The following is a 21,481-nucleotide window of genomic DNA, read 5'->3' on the forward strand; positions in this document are numbered from 1 at the left end:
ACACTGCACCTATGCCTATCCTTGTCTAGGAAGATGGATTTCAAGGACTGACAGACAGAAAAATGAAGCAAGAATTTAGTGAATTAAGAAATAGTTAGCAACTGGCCATAGAAACAGGAGGCTATCTGTGCCTCTGCATTTTCGGATACAAGGCTTCCCCCCTACCTCCCCGGTCCCTCCTTCACGTGCCAGGGCAGTTTGTTACAGCCAGGCACTGCCGTGGGGACGGCGAGGGCAGAGCCTTTACAAAACAGCCCAGCAGAAGGGATGCTGAGATGTGTCTGACCTCAGCACCAGGTGAGCCACCTGAAAAAGAGCACTGCAGATAGCTGTTAAAAAGAAAACCTACACAAAGGCATTTAGATTCTAAAAACCTCATTCTTCTAATCAGAAGAAGTCCTGGACTACTAAGAAAGCAGATTTTAACATATTGCTAAGCTTTAATCAAGTCTCTTGCAAATTTACAATTCTGGAGAATCACGGGTGACGGTATTAGACAATACTGTGGGTTAAACCCTACAGCTACGTAAAAACAAAAGGGCGAGGGGAAAACCACTATCCTTTCACATGAGAAACTGGGAGAGAAAGGAGAAGTGGCAGTGTAAGGCCCAGCCTGCAGTCCTCTGACCTGAAGGGACTTGTTCCACTGACCTAGCTGGGCTCTGGTTCATGGCATTTATGCTCGGAAGTTCACAGATTCACTTCATAGCAGTTAAGTACAAAACCATCCCCAGAGCGTTCCCACTACGTACCCTGCTCTATTGGCAGGGCTGTGCTTTGTACTGCTCGAGCAAACCATCTCCCAGCAAGTCTGGCTGGTAGCGAGGCAGGTTTTGCTGGCCACACGTGGGACCTCTGCCTGCCAGCGGCTGATCCACGCCTCTATCTCACAGCTGAACCAGCAGCACAGCACATCACAGGCCTGCTCACAGCCAGCACTGAAATTCCAGGTTTGTTTCTAAAGCCATGACTGATAAAGCCACGAGGGAAGAGCTTTGCAAACCAGCAGCAGAGCTGTGCTGCAAGCCCTCAATCAGAGCAAGTGGCGATGTACCTGGTGATGGGCCTCGAGGACTGCTCTGCGAACAGCAGGAACATCTCTGCTCTCCCACACACAGCACCGCAGCCACAGCGTGTTGCTGCACACCTCTTTCTTCCAAGTCCCCGAACCAATTACTGGGAAAGATCATTCTCCTGCAAGCCCAAGACCTCAGTGCCGAGACGACCCAAGCTGCAGGCAGCCAGGCACCGAGCAGAGGCTGGGCTGGCACCACAGGGCTCAGCCCTGCTTCTCTGCCCACCAAGGTGCTCATACTGCGACCAGTCAGCAGCAAGCTCACAGGAGGAAATAGCGTGGATTTTTGTGGCTAGATAGGGCAGCTGGATGATTTATATTAGCATGATAGATATATCACACATCAGACCCTACAAAAAGTCTTAGATAACCAAGGCACCGCTACAGCCCAATCCATCTGGGAGACACATTCTGTGCAGCCAGCAACACGCCTTAACGAAATATTTCCAAGTCACTTGGGTGCAGACTGGCAAGCAGGGTGCAGGTTTTTATCCTTCTCTCAGCAAGCCCTTCCCACAGCATGCTGGTTAGGACAGCAGCAATTCAATGGTGAGATCCAGCACAAGCTCTTGCTGCTGCCCTGAGCTCCTACCCTCCTCTCTGCTCACCTGTGCACTTACCTAACACGTACAGCGAACTACAGCGTGACATACGTGGTCGTAGCCCTGGGCCACGTTCTGCTAGCCTGTAGGATAGCATCTCTTCCTGGCAAAGCAGGTCATCAGGAGGCCCGAGACAGGCCTCTGCTGCCTCTGTGTCAGAGAACCGAAGAGCCTGTTCCCCTCAGGGTGCCCCAGGGCTCTGTTTCAGCGGAGCACAGGAGGGTAATGCCAGCACCCGACACACAGCGGTTTCCACAGACCGCAGCGGACACTCGGGACCTGTTTTTACCCCCTCCCTTCCACAGGCTGAGCGAGCACAGGTCTGTTAGGATTGCCAGAGGGGCTGGAGTGAACCAGCCCCACGCTGCCCCTACCGAGGGCTGCCGATGGATGCTGCGGGCACCTGGCGTGTGTCAGTGACAAATGCGGCGGTGTCTCCGTAGACCAGCTGTCCTCGCGTCTCTCAGCAGGGGATGTTGCCAGAGTTGGCATTTAATAAAGGTTTGGAATTCGTTTCCCTGTTTTACACCGTCACAGGGGAAAATCAGCTTAGCTCAGAGGCATGAGACCAAGGTGTGAGTGATGCACAGGGGGGTTTGTTTAGGCAGGCAGCTAGAGAGGAGCTCAGGAGAAGCAAACACGCTCCCATCGGCACCACTTAGCATTTGCTGCTCCAGCTTTAGCAGTAGATGAGGCTTCTGAGGGTGAGAAATTCTGGGCTTCAGGCACGTGCTCGAATTCAACACACTACCTCGAGAGTTTCCTTACTTTCTCAGCTATTTTGTGTTCCGCTCCGAGATTTCCAGAGGACGAGCCTCCAGATTCTCAGAAACCCTCTGGTGAAACAGTCGCAGGAAGATGTGTGGAAGAGAAACTGCCAAGTCACATCCTCCAAACCCTCTGTGGAAGGTGGAAGAGGGATCCCAAGCCAACAAAATCCCCCTGCTCCAGCACTGCAGCTGCTCCACCACACCAGGCGTCCCCCGCAGCAGCATCGTTCCAGAAGCACGGGACGGAGCAGGCGTGGAGCAGAGGACTTCCTTACCTCAGTGATCCCCAGGGAACAGCTTCTGGTGCATGAGCAAGCAGCAAGGCAGCACCATCAACAAGGAGCTGAGGTAGCCTGGAGCAATGTGCCCTTCCATGAGGAGTACTGGGCACTAGGAAGCTTTCCAGCCCCTCATCGCTCCGTTACAAGCAGAGGGATGGGATTCAGCTCTGGGACATGTCAACACTGTTGGTAAGGCTCAGCACAGGTCCGGCACGACACAGCCCAACCCTAACACACATTTATCTGCTATATATTGCTATTTTGCTTCCTTCCAAGCAGCCTGAGAGGGACAAGTGCAAATCTAGCTCCTGCTAAAGACATCTCTGCCTTCCCCGCTCCCCTCGTGCAGGCTCCTCCCTGCGATGCCAGGCGAGCCAAGCACCAGCTGCACCTGCTTCGCCTTGCAGTGCAGCTCCAGCACGCTGCCTCCAGCAGGAATTCACAGCGGAATAGCTAATGCTCCTTCGTTATCCTGCAGCCAGAAACACTCCTGCCTTACGCGAGACAGATGACAATGGAAAAATTCTCCCCGTTTTACCTTCGGAGCATGAATGAACCCACTGTGGTCAGAGCAGACTTCAGGCACATCAATTCCGTTAACGAGGCAGACCACAAACTCCGCCGTCTCCTCTCCCCCAGCGTCCTCGTCACCAAATTAGACAGTGGGGATTCCGGCCCCGCCTCGTAAAGCATTAGCTGGTTTCCTCTAAAACGCTGCTAGACAGGCACATGCTTCTCCGCTCCGTCTGCCCCCGTGCTGCACAGCACAGCCAGCTTCCACATAAAGCAGAGCAAACTGAGAGGTTCAGCTTTCTGCCCAAGGTCATGCTGGAAGTCAAGTAATGAGTTTCCCATGGTGAAACACCTGTCACCGTCTCTGCCAAGTGGAAACGATTCTCACATGTCAGGATTTTAGGTGACTTTGCTTAGTGAAACCAGGCCCTTTGTAGAGTTTTCTCCTCTCCCCCTTTACTTTCAGATGGCAGCGAGCTTCGCCACAGGGCAAAGCAACCTAACCCACACTCACCTGCCCTTACTAAAAGCCTTGCTTTTAACCCTGCATGGAAAAAAAAAAAAAAAAAATCAAGTGGAAGGTGCTTTTTCAGAACAAGGACCACAGCGGAAAGAAACCCCACCACCCCTGCATATCAAGCAGGTTCATCTCCCAACTGGTTTCTCATTCATTTAAGTCCATACTCACTGTGCAAAGCCTTAAAGAGCTGACCCAGCTGGGGGCTAACAGAGTGAGAACCACAAGAACTCCATCAAGGCTTAGCTCTGGAGAATACACGTGCAGAGCTGAGGTGCTAATTGCTCATCTTAGTGCCTGGATTAACTGGGCCTGCCCTAAGACCTGCCCTAAACACAACCACTGGCTTCCTTCCCCGTGGCACAGAAACATCCCAAGTGCCCCGATGAGGAGGGAAGCACCAAAAGCCATCAACGCTGCAGGTGAGAGTCCATTTTCCCTAATCCCAATATAAATTTATGTTCTTATAGTCCAAGGCCTCAACCAACTGAGAAGCAAATGATTCCCCAGAACACCCAACGTCCCACCGTCTCCCCTTATTACATCTCTGTGCAACAAAAGGAACCCATCAACCACCTTCACAAGCCACCTCCAGCGCTCACACGTGCCCCTGGGCCCTTCAGCCACCAGCGTGAAACTCCAGCATCCCACGAGCTCTCCCCCATCACTGCCCTTTAGTCAGACACTGCAAAGGGAGCCTGCAACTACAACTGCAGTTGCACAGAGATGGCTCCCTACAATTTTAGCTAAACAGCCACTTCAACAGCTACTTTGACAACCAGATCTTTGTCACCCTACCGCGGTGTGACCTGGATGCATCTGGGAAGTAACAGGCTGCACCTGTACCGTGCTCCAAGGAGGACAGGGATCTGGTGCCTCACAACATGCCAGCACAAAGTGCCTGCTCTTAACAAGGAGCGTCCTGGGCATGGCTGGCCAAGTCGAGTGTCAGCTGCAAAGTATGGACAGGCAGGAGTCTGGAGAGATGGGAGGTGAGGAGAGAGAAAGCCCTAAGGACCCAGAAAGCCAAAGAGATATTTGGCCAAGAACTCCTCTGGATGAAAGCAGAGATGGAAGAATAGGATCCGTGCTGTTCAACCCTCCTGAGCAGAAGTGACAAGCCCTGTGGAGATCAACTCAGGTGAATTTAGGCTGCCTGGCTTCCAAACAATCCCCCCACCTTTGCTGCAAGCCAGCGTTAGCTCCGTGCTGACCGTGCTCCGCCAACCCAAGCAGCAGCGAGGCCGTCCCACTTGGCTGACGGCCACAGGAAATCGCAGCTGAGGACTTCCCACAAGCTGCCCTTGGGCAAGGCAGAAGAGAAGCTGCTGCAAGAAGAGTTTCGGCTTCCAGGCCTGAGGAGCTGCAGCCCTACGGAAGGCACACAGGCAGAGGAAGCCGCAGCTCTGCTCCCCTGCAGGACAGGCTCCTCCTGGCTCTCCCCCACCCAGCGAGCTGCCCAGATGAGCAGGGCAGTCCCCAGGCACGCACCTAACCCCCAACACAGGGGAGAAGAGCTGCTGTAGACAGCAGGGGCAGCTCAGCTTGGCATGGCTCTGCCCATCTCAGGAGCTCATCTCAGGACCCCTTTCTCCCAAGTGCAGGAAGGTTACGTTTGATTCACCTGAGCTGGCAACTACGTATTTATTCCATCAAACGATAAGACAAGAAGAAAAACCACCAAATACCTTTTGAAGAGGACATTGAGAGCATGATTGTTATTTTTTAATCTTTTCAGCCCTTCTTTGCTGGTTCTCTTCCTCTTGCCCCCTCCCAAGACACAGCTTCCAGCTCCGCTGACCTCGCACGTCCTTCCTGCACCTTCAGTGATTCCTCCCTCCTTCCAGTTGCCCTCCGAGCCTACAGAGCCTTGCCAGAACGCAAGCAGATAAAACACATTCTTGTTGTCAAATCTGCTTGTCCTTTTAACATATGGCACACAGAGTTTTGTTTCATCTTAAACTCAAAGCAGCAAAGTTTAGCAGCCAGCTCTCGTTATAGTCTCACAGAAGTTGAAATTTTGGGCTTATTAAAAGATAGTGCATTTAAAATTCTACATAGATTCAGAACACTGGGAGCTGCTTTAAAGAAAGGCAACAGAAGGACCAAAGTTTCATACAGCCTGGAAGCAATTCTGCCATTTGTTTTAAGCTTTCTAGTAACATAACATGGCCTTTGAGTTAACATTTCATTTCAAACCACTTTAAAAACGTGATTGCTCTGTGATTGTTCTGCACTCGTGGACATTTTGCTTGTGAAAAAGTTCAGCCTGGCTGCATATGTTCCCTAGTCAATGCTCATTGATTCTCTAAAACAAAGGGCAAACCCCCCCAAGGAATCAAAAGACGTTTTTAATTACTTTGACACTGTTGATGAGAAGCAGACACTTACTCCGGCTGCATAATTCCCCACGTGCCAGGTACTGGACAACTCACCAGGACAGAGCACACCAAACACTTAGAACAAGCTTTTGTGTTCTCACCATGCTCTCTACCAAGGCTGTTATTAACTAAGCGGGAAAGAAATAACACAGACTGATTCCATTTAAATCCATTAGACTCATCGTTCCTAAAACTTCCAGGTACTTTCTGCAACCACCCCCCTCTCCGTTCCCATTGGAGGGGCAGGGACTGATGAGATATAACTCAGCTCAAGGAACTTCACTCGGGGTAAGTCTCAGTCAGGTCTCGACACCAGCTTCCCTTAGTCAGGGAGGAGAATTCCAGTTAGAGGAACTGTGCCCCAAAAGATACGGAAAGATGGATTTCTTCCGAAGGCAGCATCCCGTATCAAACCCATTTCCACCCAGAGAACAGCTACTTAGAACATTTTGTTCAAACTGAAAAATTTCCAGCCCTTTGATTACAAAGGCAACCTGCCAAGCTGGAGTATAAAATTAGCACATTAGTGCAGTAGTGTCTTCCTTCAGCTGAAGGCAGCTCCGGTGCCTCGACTGCGTGCCACAGCCCTACGGGGGCAAAACCCAGCTAGGGAACCAGGTTCGCTCTGTCCTGCTCCGGAGGCTCAGATCACTTGAGCAGCAGCAAAACGCAGATATCAAACCAAATTGTTTCTACTGATGGAAGAGCAAGAACTGAGCAGCAGCGAGCGCTCAGGCAGACCCAGTGCCCAGGGAGCACCCTGCTGCAGCCGCACAGAGCGAGCAGCACCCCCCTTTTCACTGCACCCCCTCGTGCTGCAGGGTGCACGGCAGCAGCGCAGGTGCCTCCCGCTGTGGCTCCAAAGTGCCAAGTCAGTTTTTCAAGCCCTGGTTATAAACGCCGCTCTCGCTTTAGAAATGTGAGTTATTTTTAAAATGCATCATCAGAAAAGGTTAAACGTGGCCTTTTTCCTTTCATTCGCACGTTTCGTACACATTTCAGCAGGCGTCTGTCCAACTTAAGCAAGCTCTGGGCGAGCACCTGCTCCAAGCTTTGTCCAAGCTCCAGCAACAAGAATTAAACGTGCTGCCTTTATTTATACAGCCACTGGCTAGGCGCTGGGAAGGTTTTTCCTATCCAGCTCTTTCCCGAAGGTCCCATATCACACCTCCTCCTACCTCTACCCCCTTCCCCAGCAGACACCGAAATCATTTTGCAAGCAGCAGACTGCACCCGGCAGTTCCCTTGTCTCAGGCTCCAACAAAGGGACTCTCTGCCGGGAGGTATTGCTCGGGGCAGGAGCGATACCAGGCAGGGCAGCATTCCACCCTCCTGAGCTGGAGACCTCGGGTTCCAAGAGGAGAGCAGCGCCTGGTCCCGCAGCCTCTTTGCAAGGTAAGACGACGTCAAACAGTCCCCTTCCCGACAAGTTTCAGAGCTACGAGGACTGCTGCCAAGCCTAATTCCCCTGGCACCTTATTTATTTGTTTTTATGAACTCCCAAAATATTTTTATGAGGGGTTCATGAAGCGCTGCCTTTATTTCTCCCCCATCCTCCAAAATGACTGAAGACCTGGACAGTAAGAGCCGTGCAATAGAAGACAATAATTTTCCTGCTGTAACTCCTTGCACGCGTGCTTTAAACAGCTGAAACATTTATAAATCTCCTCTCAGTGTGCATCCTTTCCTTCAAACCAGCCTCGGGTCGTCAGACAGAGCCAGCACTGCCCACCCCTGCTCCTGGAGGAGCACGGGTGCTGCGTCTGTGCTACCTGCACACACACAGCACCAGCTCCAACCGCCTCTGCTCCAACAGAAGAAGTAATTTTTCACCCAAATACAGGAGTTTACAAGCTAGATGTCTTTGCCAGTTTTGAGGACGTTGGCGGGATGGCTGGATTTGTGCCTGTCCTGTTTGTGCTGTAAGGACAGTGTCAGATCTCTGTCAGCTTCAGCTGAAGTCACCCCAAAAAAAATGAACAGATCCCATTTATCCACTCTCCAGACCACCTCTCGTGGGTGGGGTGGCAGGGAGAAACACCTTCAGAACCGACTCACGAGGACTAAAAACCCACCCAAAACACAGAAGGAGCTAGAGCACAACGCAGCAGTTTCCCCGAGCGCAGCCCCGCTCCCCAGAGCCAGCACACACAGAAGGGAACGATTTGCCAAGCAACTCAGATCTCGGGCTGAAAGCCAGAGGACAGCTCTGAAAAATCTTCCCTCCGCCACCCAGCTCCCAGCAGCCAGCCTCTCAATATTTGCCTAAAACTTACCAGGAGGGGGGAGGCACTGGGAACGTCGGATGAGATCCAGCTGTGCTCTCCCCCCTGCACCAAGCTCAGCAACACCCAAAAACGTGCCCAGCACCAGGTCTGTCACTAAAGGAACACCACAGAGCACTCGCCTGTCCCGTGCCACAACCCCCTGCTCTCAGACGGGGTCACCCACATCCCCCGGGCACGCGTTGTTCACCCACCAGACAAGGAGACCTTGAGGAGACCTCCCCTGCCCTCCCTCTGTCTCCTCCCCGCTGGCTTGGGCACCGCCACCTCCCGGCCCTGGGACAGGGGCTGCTGGAGGCTCCCGGCCCTGCCTGCCACTTCCTCAGCAGCAGCAGGTCAGAAAAAGTGAGAAACCACTGACAAAAACGATGGGTGAGGGTTAAAAGCAAGGAAAACATTTGCTCCGACAAGCTCAAGCAGCACCCTGGGGAGAAGCTGAGGCACAGACCCTTCGGACACAAAAAAAAGCCTTGAAAAAGGAGCCCCGAAAGGCGAAAGTATCCCCAGAATTTAAAAGCCTGAAAAGCGGTCGGATGCTGCATCCAGAGAGGCAGGCGGGTTGTAAAATCGTTGTTAAGGGGAGGAGTCCTGCTGCATTTTCCGTTCTTCTGGGGAAAATTACAACAAAGTTAAAATCATGACCGTTTTCTTCCAGCCCAAGAGGGAGCTTCAGAAAACAACGAAACAGCTCAGACACAGAAGGTGCCTCTGTGGGACTGAGGGAGCACGGGGAAAGAGCACAAAGCAGAAATTGGAGTAGGGAGCAGGGCTGGGTTAACAACGAGGTGGCCAGATAGGATCTACAAGCCATACACAAATTATAAGGAAAGTGAGAGAACCACAGACAGCAGCTTAGGAATGAAGAAAAGGCTGGGGCGTGTTAAAGGAAAGGAACCTTTTACCAGAGCTGACTACGAAAACATTTGGGGCAAAGCAAGCAGCCGATTTTCACCCCCCAAAAGCAGCTGGTTTCTGGAAGGACGAGCAAGGACGACTGCAGTGCGTTGGGGTGGCCAGAGGGAAACGGCAGAGCAGCGAGGCACGGTGCAACGGGAGAAAGAGACCGAAAAGTGGTTGCTGCGGGAGGTTAAATTAGGTAAGCGCGGGTTCTGCTAAGGAAGAAAAAGAGCAGGTGGTAATTGGGAGCATCTCTATAAATGGCCTTATCCCAACAGGACCCACAGCCACGGCACAGCAAATGTTTGTAAAAATCAAGAGATGCATTGAAGCCAGCGGCCGGGGCAGCCCCGCTTGCTGCTGCGGTGCAGGAAGCCGACAGCTGCGGGGACACAGGCACGTGGGAGCTGAGCCCTACAGGAGCGCACGAGGCCCTATCTCCCCCTGCAGCCTGGCTCTCTGCTTCCTTCCAGGACCCTGCAATTTGCCGTACATCCCCCGTCAGGCGTCCTCCACACAAACAGGGAGCGGGCTCTGAGCGGGAAGCACCCAAGCACCAGTCTGGGCCAAGGTGCGTTAGCAGAGGGCTGCCCGAGCTGGAAGGGCTGAGCCAGCGCGGGCTGCAGCAGCGCCGTGAGCTCTGGAGGTGTATCCCTTGCCTTGGTCATAATTTTCAGTTTTTACAGCCAGAGTTTCGAAGCGACCTTGCGATATTTTAAGCCCGTGACCTTTGTTTAGAGCGTATGTTACTTTGGGCAGGATCTATTTTAACGCGGGCTCCAGCTTTTAGACTTGGTGAGCCGGGCAGCAGCTCCGCAGGGGCCAGCACGCTGCTTCCCTCCGCAGCAGGCTGCTTTTTTTTTTTTTTTTTTTTAAGGAAAGGGTGGATTAAAAACCTACCTGCTAGAACTCCAGCTCCCTTCCCTCTTCTCAGCACACCACTCAGCCGTGCAGGAGGGGTTGCCCCCAGGGTGGCTGCTGTCAGCAAACCCTCCTCCTCGCAGGTTTGCTGGTGCCAGCCTCAAGACAAAGAGCCCCGATTTGGGGAGCGCCGAGCTGCCTGCCCCCCGTGCACGAGGTGGAATATCAGAAGGGGTTTTTTGTTGCTGCTAAGCCTACTTAATCCCCACACCGAGCCAGGTCTGCCTAGCAACAAGTTGAAGTTTTAAACTTGTGCCATCCCACTTGTGTTCCCATGGCTACTGCCGAGCGCGGCGCGTGGCAGCTGCAGGGAGCGGTGGCAGGGTCCCGCCAGGGACATCTTGGAGATTCCCAGGCAGAAAACAAAACCCCAAAAGTACAAACCCTACACCTGGCACGCCTGCCTGGCTATTCAGCCCAAAAATTCAAAAAGATCGGCCTCCTGCCGCGGTCAGAGGGGCATCAGCCTGGGGAGTAAACCCGCACGTGGCATCCACACATCATCTGTGGTGTTTGGCATGAGAAAGCTTTGGGTTACAAATGGGGCACTTTGAGCTTCTCACAAGTGCAGAGCGATGTACAACTGGCAAACGGTGTCTACCAGGTGGGACAGAGAGCCCTTAACACAATTAAAATGGGGCAGTGAGACATCCTTGCCCTGCCCCAACACAAACTGGTGCCGTGAACAGGAACAGACGGACGAGCTGAAACCCCAGAGCGGGGTGAAGTCGGAGGGGAGAGAGAAAACTCCCTGTTTCACTGTGAGCTGTAAGCAAGGAGCTGTTCCCAAAACGATGCTGTTACATAAAGCAGACTTTCCCAGTCCTGGCTTTCCAGTTCAAGAGGAGACTGTTTCCTACTTCGCAGCGGTTCTTCTCAGCCCCTCGCCATCCTCCGATCCCTCCATGGGGCTGAAAGCTGTCGGCATCCTCTCCCCGGAGCAGCTAACGGGGGCACCGGGCAGTATGGCTGTGCCAGGCCTGTCTGCGTGTAGTAGTTGCCGTTCTGGACCCCAAGCCAAAGGCAGGACAGCACATTCGTTAAGTTGCTCTTCCCATCCACAAGGACACCGATCCAAGGTCGCGCACACCAATGATTATTTTCAATACCCACCTTTCAGATCAGAGGCGCTGTACCAGATAAAGCCCAATCTGATAAGCCACCTGCCTGCCCAAAAGAGCACACGGTGCCGTGACGGGCGATCACAGATCCCTACAGACAGCAGCACTGGGAAGCTGTGCAGACAGGCTCCTCTCATTACAGCTACGCTACCAGCCGCAGGCTCTCCCAAATTACTCTGATTTGCAAAATCCATCCAGGTGAAGAGGACAGAAATGAGGGAGGTGGCAAGGAAGCTGAAATAACTATGAGGATGCAAAGGCTTTTCCTGCTCTGATGGGGAGGGGGTGCATTTTTTTTTTATTTTTTTTTTTTTTAGAAATACACCTGGTTACACACATGCACACGGGAAACCCTGCTGGTGGCCCCCAGAGGGGCAGGCAGAAAGCCAGGGCTGAAGGGGGAAGCACAGAGCAAGCTTTGCGCCTGAGAGGGGATTTTTGCAATTTTATCACACTGCTGCAGCCTCCTCCCCCCAGAGAGGCAACATTTACCAATACTTCCTTTATGAAGTTCAAAGAGCTCGCTGCTGCACGGAGCCGGATCGCTGAAGATGCTTGGGAAGGTAAACACGCTTGTTTAGCCTCAAAACCTGACGAGAAGCGATTTTAGCGAGTTTGACCTACAATACTTAAAAGCAGTCGCATCAGGCTGGTGCATTTCAAAACAAACAGCACTAAGAGCACAAAGCAGCCCGATTCTAGAACATGCTGCAGGAACACTTTCACTGCCTTCACTACCACGCAGCGCATCCTCTTGCGCTTTCAAAAAGCACAGAGCAGCCAAACTTTCACGTGGAGCCCTAAGTTAAGAGCTTGTGAAGCTTCAAGAGAGAAGCCTAACCCAGGACTCATCTTAAAAGCGTTATTTCAGATCATCCTTAGTTTACAAAGCAACTTGGTATTTTCAAGAACTGAATTTCAATCTGTTCTTCTGAGCTTAAACAATTAAGAACAAGAGGTTGCTCATCCTGTCACACAGTCATGCCAAAGCCTCAAAAGACAAGGTCACCCGGTGCAGAAAAAGGTACAGGCTTCCCAGGAAGGCAGCAGGAAGAGCCTGCTGCCTCAGAGCTGTCTCTGATCAGTCTCTGGAGTCTCTGCAGGAATCCAGCCTCACTCCTACCTTCAACTTGTGAGGGGTGAGGCCAGTCTTTGCCACACCACCAGAAATTGTACCTGAGTTTAGGGGACACCAGCACAAACCACCAACTTTCTGAGGAGACATCGCTCACATTTACCTCCTACAGCTCCTATTTACAGATGTTTATTAACATTACAATACAATTAAATAAATAGACGTGGATGTCCAACAAAGCATTGCAGTTTATAGCACGCTGAAGGTATGTGGCAGGACTAGAGCCCACTGTAAGCCGCATTACACAGTGCACCTTGATCAGAGAGGCAAAGATTTCCGAGCTAATTATAATGACTAATCACAGGGAGCTCTAAGCCTTCGCTTGGCCAAGTCACAGAACTAACTAGGGCTGAAAACAAGAGTTTTAAGAGCAACTCATTAAGCAGCGGGAACCAGCTATGAAGAACAAAGCGTTCCCTCTACCTAGCATTAATTCCAGCCCAGCCATCCCTACATCTGTCAGTGCAGGAGACAGCTATTACCTCCACACACAAACACTGCGTGTGCCAGGCAGGGAAGGAAGCCACAGGCTTTGGCTGCACCAGAGGCTTGTTTGTTTACTACAGCACTCAGGTTTGAGAAGGATCTTCTCGCCCTGTTGGAATGACAAGAAAGCTCCAAAGGCACGGCTTGGAAGAAGGTGGAGAGGGAGCTCTGCGTGGCACCAGCAGCCTCTGCAGCCCTTCCATGGGACGAGCAAGGACCAGGTGAAAGCAAACCACAGAGCCACGCAGGCTGGAAAACAGACAAGCAGCTCAGGGGTAAGAGGTACAGCACCAAGCCTGCAGCTGCGCTCCTGCCAGGGTGCCAGGGATACGGATAATAAACTCCCCAGCTTGGGCTCTCTTCTCCTCCTTTGTCTCCAGGCTGAATTTAAGAACAAAAAAAAAAAAAAAAAAAACCAGTTTCCTACTTCAGGGCTACATGTGCCCGCTTTTCTCCAAACAGGCCATACCCTAAGCACATTCCCTAGAACTGACAGGGCCTTTTTCCCCACTCCCTCTCCCCCAAAGCCCCACACCTCATTCCCAAGCACGCACCCAGCCCCCAAGAGGCACAACGCTCCTGCTGGGGACACAGCGAGTCCCTGCAGACAACAGTGAAAGGGCCAAGACACAACAGGCTCCATAAAGCAACTCTGCGGCCTCTGTCAGCCCAAACACATCGGGCATTAGTACATTAGGGTTTGGTATTTCTGATTAGATCAAACATCCTCATTACTCTTCCTTCTTTCCCAAACACGCTGCTGCACTAAGGGAGCTCCTGCCTGCCATGTTTCAGGCAGGGCCATTTGAGGAAATGAGACAGCCCTCCAGGATAGCAGGATACCAGTATTTCCAGTTGCAGCAGCTGGGCTGTGACTTTTCCACTTGCTCAGGTGGAGATCCCAAGGTCTCACTTGAAGAGAACACTTTTTTCCTGCTTCTCGTTCAGATGAGCCCGCTTATCTAAACACCATTTTCTCTCGCAGTCACCGGGCGCTCAGACAATTTGCAAACTACCAAGACTGTTAGGAGCAGGGCTAACAGTCCTGTTTGCAAACAGAGACACAGAACAAGCTGGCTGGGAGGCGGGCTTGCCAAGAGCAAGTGGTAAGGGGCCTTTTAACAACCCCTTGTTAAAGAGTTGCCATCCCCAGTCCCCATGGTGTGGGTCAATTGGTGATCCTGCAGACACCACTCACACTCAGCTGCACCTTTCTGGAGAACCCCCAGAAGTAGCTGAAGGTGGCACAACCTAAGGAGATCTGGCCTTTAGGACCAGCAAAGAAACACAGCTATTCCAAGGGCATCACCGGGGCTGGCCCATTACATACCTTTGATCCCAAGCAGAGGGTGGGCACACCCCAGCTCCCCCCAGGCATCTCCTCCCATGGCACAAGGCAAAGCCCCCACCTCCCCCCAGGCCTTACAGAGGCAGCAGAGAGCTTCTCTGCCCTGCTCAGGCAACTACAGGCAGCTTCTGACCACATGGAAAAGGTGCCTTTTTTGTTTGGAGGCCTGTTTTTTTTCCCCCCTTCCATTTTTGGCAAGGCTGAGACACCACCACGGGCTTGGCCATGAAAGAAAGGCAGGAAATATCAGGGAGCACACCGAGCAGGGCTAACGACGGAGGGAGAGAACAAGATCCTGAAGGATGTCGGTGATGTTCTGGCAGCGAGCACCTTCCAGTCAGCTTTTGTGCTCCTAGGGCTGGAAGCGCTACAGAGCACTGCCTCGCCTCCCACCATTTTTACTGTGGCTGTTACAGGGCAACTAATAAAAAACTGGGACAAGATCAGCATTGCAAACGAGTCGCTGACATCTGTCAGCTCACACACAGCTCAACTTTGGCTCTCTACAACTGGACACCATCGAAGCAAAACCCGCTTTTGGTCGTGTTTCCACTGGAAAGAGCCCCAGAAGCTGCTTTCCAAAGATAACTGACACAAACAATATCCAAAGGTACAGGAGGAGACTTGTACTTTAACCGCCATCGCGGGGCAGGAGGGAACGTGCAGCTGGAGTGCTGCGATGGAGAAAGCAGCGCTGATCTGCCTTCCAGTGCATGCCACAGTTTGGGACAGATCGCTTCCTTCGGGGAGGGAAGGCACACTCCTCACAATTACGGATGCTTTAATCTTTATTTGAATTCACTGACTGCGTGAGAGCGCTCACTAATGCTTCATTCCTCCCGTTTTCAATATCCCAGCACTAAGGGAGCATAAATTAATAAGCAACAAGTAAAACGGTCAAGCACAATACCAGCGCTTCCCCATATGAAAGATTTTTGTATTTAGCTTTAGGATATGCAACGTTTCCTGCCACTGAGTTTTTCCATTAACAGGACATGTGGGTTTCATTTGTATGGATTAAAAGAACCATAATAGTTTGCAGTTCCTCAAAACCTCCAGCGTCTCAGAGAACTAGTGTGGATGGCCGACCTGGTGACAAGAGCCCAGGACAGGCAGGTGGCAGCCCAGCACCCGACTCTCAGCTCTAACGAGGCGAAGGCACAGGAGAGGAGATCACAAACGCTCACCTTTTTTTTTTTTGAGAAATCAAGGCCAGGCAGTGAAACACGGCTCAAGAGCAAGTTTGACTGATTGTAGCAAGCTCTGGAGTAGGGTTTTCAGTCCCAAAGTTCGCCTGCCCTCCTCCCCAGTGAAAGCTGCTTGTCAAATAACAGCATTGCCTCTGCACGAGCCCCGTCTTCAGTGTACAACTGCTCTGACCACACCGCGAGTAACAGGGGTGTGAGTCCTGCACCGATGACAGAGCGGTGACTGCGTTTGGGAGAGCAGCAGCGGGATGAACACAGGGGGATTGGGACAGGAGAGCAGCAAGGCAGCCACACCGACCGCAGCAGGGATCGGTGCCAGCTCCGGCCCTGCCACCACGAGGGGTTCGCTGGGGGAGCCCCAAGGAATCGCCCCACAGCGGGGTTTGGCCACAAAGGGTATCAGAAACTTGCCCCGAGATACTTCACTCCATAACTGCAACTTGTCATTTGCAGGCTTTAAGAATTAGGCCCAACAGAGACACAACCCCTTGATCATCTTCCCCAGCCCCATCCTGTCCCCCCGCACACCTCGGTGGGAGCTGAGGAAACTCTGCCCGCTGCCAGGCCCTTCTGGCCACTGCTTTTGTGCTCTTCTCTGGCTTGTCCGCTTGTGAAGCCCAAACTGGCACCCCACCCTGCCTCTCCCTGCTCCCCTGGCCTCAGGAACACGGATTTGAGGAAAGCTTCCCTCCTTTCCTTGCTCTTTGCTACAGCTCGCTCATGGCTCAGGAGTGAAAGAAAATTAAATGCTCTCTCTGCCCTCATGTATGGGGACGGAGGAACACCCACGTAAGAATGCTGATGTAAGAGTCAGCAATTACAAATATACCTCAGCCAAACCGGAGTTATAATTGAACATTAAGTTAAAAAAAAAAAAAACAACACAACATACAAGGCCTAGCCTGTGCCATATTTCACCTGAAACACAGCTAGAGCAGCACGAGCCCTCTGCATTTTATCAGCCAGCTAATCTCAAGGTGAAAGCCTCCCGGACTCCACACCAAATAACCTTCAAGCTTTAGGATCCTTTGGTCAAACAATCCCTAAAATTTCTACTAGGACCCAGACACAGCACCTGCAGCCAGCAGTAACACTGCTCCATCAATTTCACTTTGAAATTACCAGCGGGATGAAACAATTTAACAGTTTCATTGAAAAGGTCTCAGCGCAGCCTATTGCACTTATTTAGGGTTTTCTCTCCTAAAAACAGAGAGAAAAGGGGCACACCAGATAAAGACACCATTGCTATTTAACTTTAGGACTGAATTTGGGGAGCAATGTCACACTGCAACATTATTCCTGGGCAATTCCACAGGCCAGGAAAGCAACACGAGCAGACAAAAGTTCACCATGAACTCGCTAACTGAAAAGTATACTTTTAAAAAAGACAATTTTCAAGGGACACACACAAAGACCAGACCCAATGCCCACTGGGGTCATCAGAAAACCGATGGGTTACTTCGAGTGAACCTACTAGCAGGCTTTCTATCTCACCGTACACTCTGCTGGAGCTGACTTAGGGTAGATATTACTCAGGAAAAAAAAAAAAAAAATGTTTCTCCACATCACACACTTCCCCCGCCCTTTCACTACACGTAGCGAAGGAAGAAATAACCTTTGCATAGGTCACAGCACATCTAGAAGTTAAAACCAGAACAATGTATAACCCAGCACATAATAGAGAGGAAGGAGCACGCTGTAGCCCCCCCCATCCATTATGTTAGAGAAACGAATGGCACAAAAGAGTGGGATTTAACAAGGGGGGGGGCTGAAAAGCCCCAGTATTGTCGTGATACCTGGCTAAGAGCCAGCACGATGCGCGCTGTGTTACGGGCACGTTGCATTTGACCTACAGATCGAGAAACCGTGTCAACTGCTCCCAACTACAAACGAGCTCCCCCACGCCTCTCCTCCTCCCCTCCTCCTCCTCCTGGTCCACCAAGAAATGGAGCTGCCATGTGCCAAGACCTTGCACCGTGTTTTGTGAAGAACGTGCTGGGGGGGGGGGGGGGGGGAAACCATTCGGTGAATAAATGCAACATCAAAGTTCAGGAAAAAAAAAATCCTGTTTGCCTCCTGGGACCGTAACAGTTAAAAAAAAAAAAACACGTATTTTAAATAATAAAGAGGCACCCACGGTATTAGGACGCAGCACGAGGACGATCCGGGAGGAACATTTCTCCTGAATCCACACAATAGTTCCTGCCGGGTTTATGCGATAAGGAGCCAGCGAGGCTCTCCAAATCAGTCTTTTTGTTTTAAGAGAGAGGAAGAGAGAATTCAATTAAGTTTGGACTAGGCAAGAGACAACTCCACACGCCGAGATCTCCAGATAGGAGGAGGGCTGTCGCTAGCCTTAACCTACAGCTACAAAGGAACAATGCAAAAAAATTCGCTTACATTTCCAACTAAGGAGGTCAGCAGCCTGCCTTTATGCGCCCAGATATACCCGGAGATACACCAACAGCACGGTGCTTCGAGCACCTGCCTTTCAGTGCGGCCACAATTCCTTTGTTTGCTCCAAATTTGCTCCCCTACCACTTTAAATTAGCTTACAAAGAGCTGCAGCAGAAGAGCTGGAATGTGAAATATTCTGGGGGGAAGCCGAAAGGCTCCTGGGAGAGGGAAAAAGAGGGGAAAGAGAGGAAAAAAAAAAGAAATAGGGAAAAGAAAGAAAGAAAGAGACTCGAGGCATTTTGAAATGGGTTTAAAAAAGAAAAAAAAAGGCATTTAGACAACTTGATCGTCCCCAGTCCCACCCGTGTGGCTGAGCCCACAAACAGAAGAGGAGAAGGAAAGAGGGGGGAAAAAAAAAAGGTGGGATAAAAAAATTAAAAAAAAGAAAGGAGCCAACTGCCATCTCCTGCCTCCTCTCGCCCCACAGCTTCCCTGTTCCTCCCTGCAAAGCGCCCTCTGGAAGGCAGCGAGACTTCTTTATGCACCGTGCTAGGGCTGGTTCCGGGGGGGGGGGGGGGGAAAGGGAAGGGGGAAAGGGCCGAGGGGCTCGGGCTGGCCCTAAGGGGGCTGCAGGAGGGCTGCGAGCCCCCGGGGGGCACCGTTAGCACGGGGAGGGCGTTAATGAGTAATTAGCGGGGGAAGCGGAGCCCTGTGTGTGTCCCCCCAACCCCCCCCCGAGACTCACCGGGGTCGAAGTCGGGGACCACCGCCTGGTACTGCGGCCCGACCCTCATCCCGCCGCCGGCTGCGGAGGGAGGCAGAGGGAAAGGCGTTATGGGGGGGTGGGGGACACCCCCACAGCCCCCCCCAAAAAAACCCAAAAACCCCCAAAACCCCCCAGCCCCCCCCCCCCCCCAAACGGCCTCACCGTGCTCCTCATCGCTGGACGAGCCCGAGCTGCCCTCCTCCCACGAGTTGCTGCTGCTGTTGCCGTTGGGGGCGGCGGCCAAACTTTTGTTATTCCCGTTATTACCGCCCCCCCCTCCTCCTCCTCCTCCTCCTCCTCCTGCACCGCCGCCACCAGCCCCACCACCAGCCGCGGGGTTGTTCGCCCTGCCCCGCCGCTTCCCCGCCACCTCCGGGCCCTTCTCGATCATGGCTGGCATTTAGGGGAGGGGGGGAGCCGAGTTTAAAAACTGAGCCGGGAGCGGGGGGGCGGGGGCGGGCTGAGGGGGGCGGGAGGGAGGCGCGGAGGCGCCGCTGAGGTGCGGGCGGGGCGGGCGGGCGGGGGCCGGGGCCGGGGCGGGCGGCGCCGCTGCCGCTGCTGCATCCCCCGGCGCTGCCCCAACTTCGCGGCTCATCCCCAGCCCCTGCGCCGGGACCCGGCTCGAGCTGCGCCGCTCGGCCCGCGGCCCGGCCCCGCCCCCTCCGCGCTGCCATTGGTCCAGGCGGCGTTTTGGGAGGGAGGGACGCGCTCCCATTGGCTGCTGCCTCACGTCAGTCTCCCGGCCGGCTCGGCCGCCCCGAGCTTCCGTCGGGGAGGAGTGAGGGGAGGCGGAGCGCGGTGGAGGAGGAGGAGGGCGAGGGCTGGCGGGGCTCTGCCCCCTTCTCGCTCCTCGTCCCCCACCCCTCTCGCCGGGGGGGTGCGGAGGGGGCTCCGCTGCTCCCGTTCCCGGCCCCGCCGCGGTCCCGCCGCGAGCTCAGCCCCGGGAGGGAGGGTGGCGAGGGACTACTTTTCACCCTACCCCCCCCCCCTCCCGCGGCGGAAGGTTACTGCGCGGTTTGAATGGGAGCGGGTACAAAGCGCCCGTTGCCCGCGGCTGAGGGGCACTGGGCGGGCGGGCGGTGTGAGGGGCGGGGGGGTGCTGAGCGCTCCCCTCCCCTCAGAGCGGCCGGGGGGGGGGGGCGGCGAGAAGCCCCGTGAGGGGCCGGGGCAGCGCCAACTTTTCCTGCGCAGGGCTCGGCCGGCGGGGTGCTGAGGGCTCCTGAGGGAGGCCTCGCTGCCCGAGCCGAGTCCACGTGGAGCGGCGGCGCTGGCAAAGAAAAAAAAAATAAAAAAAAAATAAAAAAATAAAAAGCGGGGAAGGAGCCTGCGCGAGGGAGCGGAACAAAAGAGGAAGCGAGAGCGCTGCCCCGCGGGCAGAGCCGCCAGGGGGCTCGGGGCTGGGCTGCCGGGGGCTGAACAAAGCCCGCTGGCTGCGGGCCGGCCAACTTGGGGGGGGGGGGTTATTATAATAAATGTGTGGGTTGGGTTTTTATTATAATTTATTGCAGCCGCAGCTGGAGCAGCAGCGGGTATCTGGTGCCGGGCAGCCCGTCCCGGGCCCCCCCCCGCCTCCCTCTGCCATTTTCATGCCACAGGGCGAGGGGACCCCGGGGCCCTCGGTGACCCTCCCCAGCACCGATCCATACACCATCCCCTTCAAAATCTGCGTTAATGTCCTAAAAAGCATTCACTTTATCTTCTGTGCTCGTACACCGACAAACACAGTCACTTTCCTTCATGTACGCACGCATGTAAGCGTTAAATCTACGCTGCAGTTCCTGCACCTCGCACAAAAAGTTGGTTTACGCCACATAAAAGCAACTTTCCCCAGCTTGCAGCACAAACCCAAACTTTACGACAGCGGCTCTTGACCCCACAATCTCTAAAAGCATCAACTTTAAATCAGGAGAATAATTAGCAATGCTCTTAAGCCCTGACAGCTGCGAAGGTTTCCCAGTGCAGTTTTCCTTAGCGCAGGATGCGTTTTGGTAATGGGGAGAAGTGCAGACATGGCAGAATATCCATTCCCAGTCTCTGTGCTCCGATATTTCTGCCCTGGCAGGAAGGTAACACGCAACATTTCGCTGAGAAATGAGCTCGAGTTAAAAGGGTTTGCAATCTGCTGTCCCGGTGCCAGCGCTGCGAGGAGAAGCTCGCCCCACACACCTGAGCCCTCAGCTTGAACTGGATCCTGCCCCCACAGCTGCCCTTGCACCACGACACGTGCAGGCAGCTTTGCAAATCGGGGCCTAATTTTGGCCTTCCTGCACTTCCTCTCCCTCCTCCTTTGTTCGTCGCTGTCACCAGCGGGGCCTCAGGATTAAAATCCGAATCAGCCACGTGAAATATTTGTAACATCGCTGCCCTCTGAGGGGTTGAAACAACAGGTACCGCAGACACTACACGTGCTGTGAGCCTTCCTTAAGGCTTTGGCCACGCTTATACAGCGTGCTGGGGACTCTGCACATCCCACCTCTGCTCGGCAGCGCCGTGCCAGAAGCCAACTGCTCAAAAGCCATTGCTGGGGCCACGAGGCTCACCCTGCCTGGACCTCCCCTGCCCCTTGGCAGCAGCCAAGGAAAGGGAAGAGGAGGATGAGGTGTGTGTGCGTGTGCGTGTGTCCCCGAGCAGGAAGTCTCGGGGCTGTCACTGTCTCAGCACTTTGCACCTGTCACAGCTATTGTTCCAGGCCAGCAGCACCGTCTTCAGCCCTGGCAGGGCATTTATTTTATTTCATATAATTTTTTTTTCTTTCAAACCTTTCTGCAGAAGCACACG

The 21,481-nt window shown here is 53.3% G+C and overlaps 1 protein-coding gene across 1 annotated transcript in view; it reads right to left on the bottom strand.

Annotated features, from left to right (window-relative positions):
- Positions 1 to 19,324, bottom strand: part of RCOR1 (REST corepressor 1) — an 80,771-nt gene extending 61,447 nt beyond the window's left edge. The window contains exons 1-2 of the mRNA XM_068682709.1: positions 18,866 to 19,324; positions 18,683 to 18,742 (exon numbers count right to left, since the gene is read on the bottom strand). Coding sequence (XP_068538810.1) covers positions 18,683 to 18,742; positions 18,866 to 19,103 — 298 coding nt within the window. The 5' untranslated portion in view covers positions 19,104 to 19,324. The remainder of the gene's footprint in view (positions 1 to 18,682; positions 18,743 to 18,865) is intronic.
- Between the last annotated feature and the right edge of the window lie 2,157 nt (positions 19,325 to 21,481).

The sequence above is a fragment of the Anas acuta genome, chromosome 5, assembly GCF_963932015.1.
Source record: "Anas acuta chromosome 5, bAnaAcu1.1, whole genome shotgun sequence".
Taxonomy (NCBI): Eukaryota; Metazoa; Chordata; class Aves; order Anseriformes; family Anatidae; genus Anas; species Anas acuta.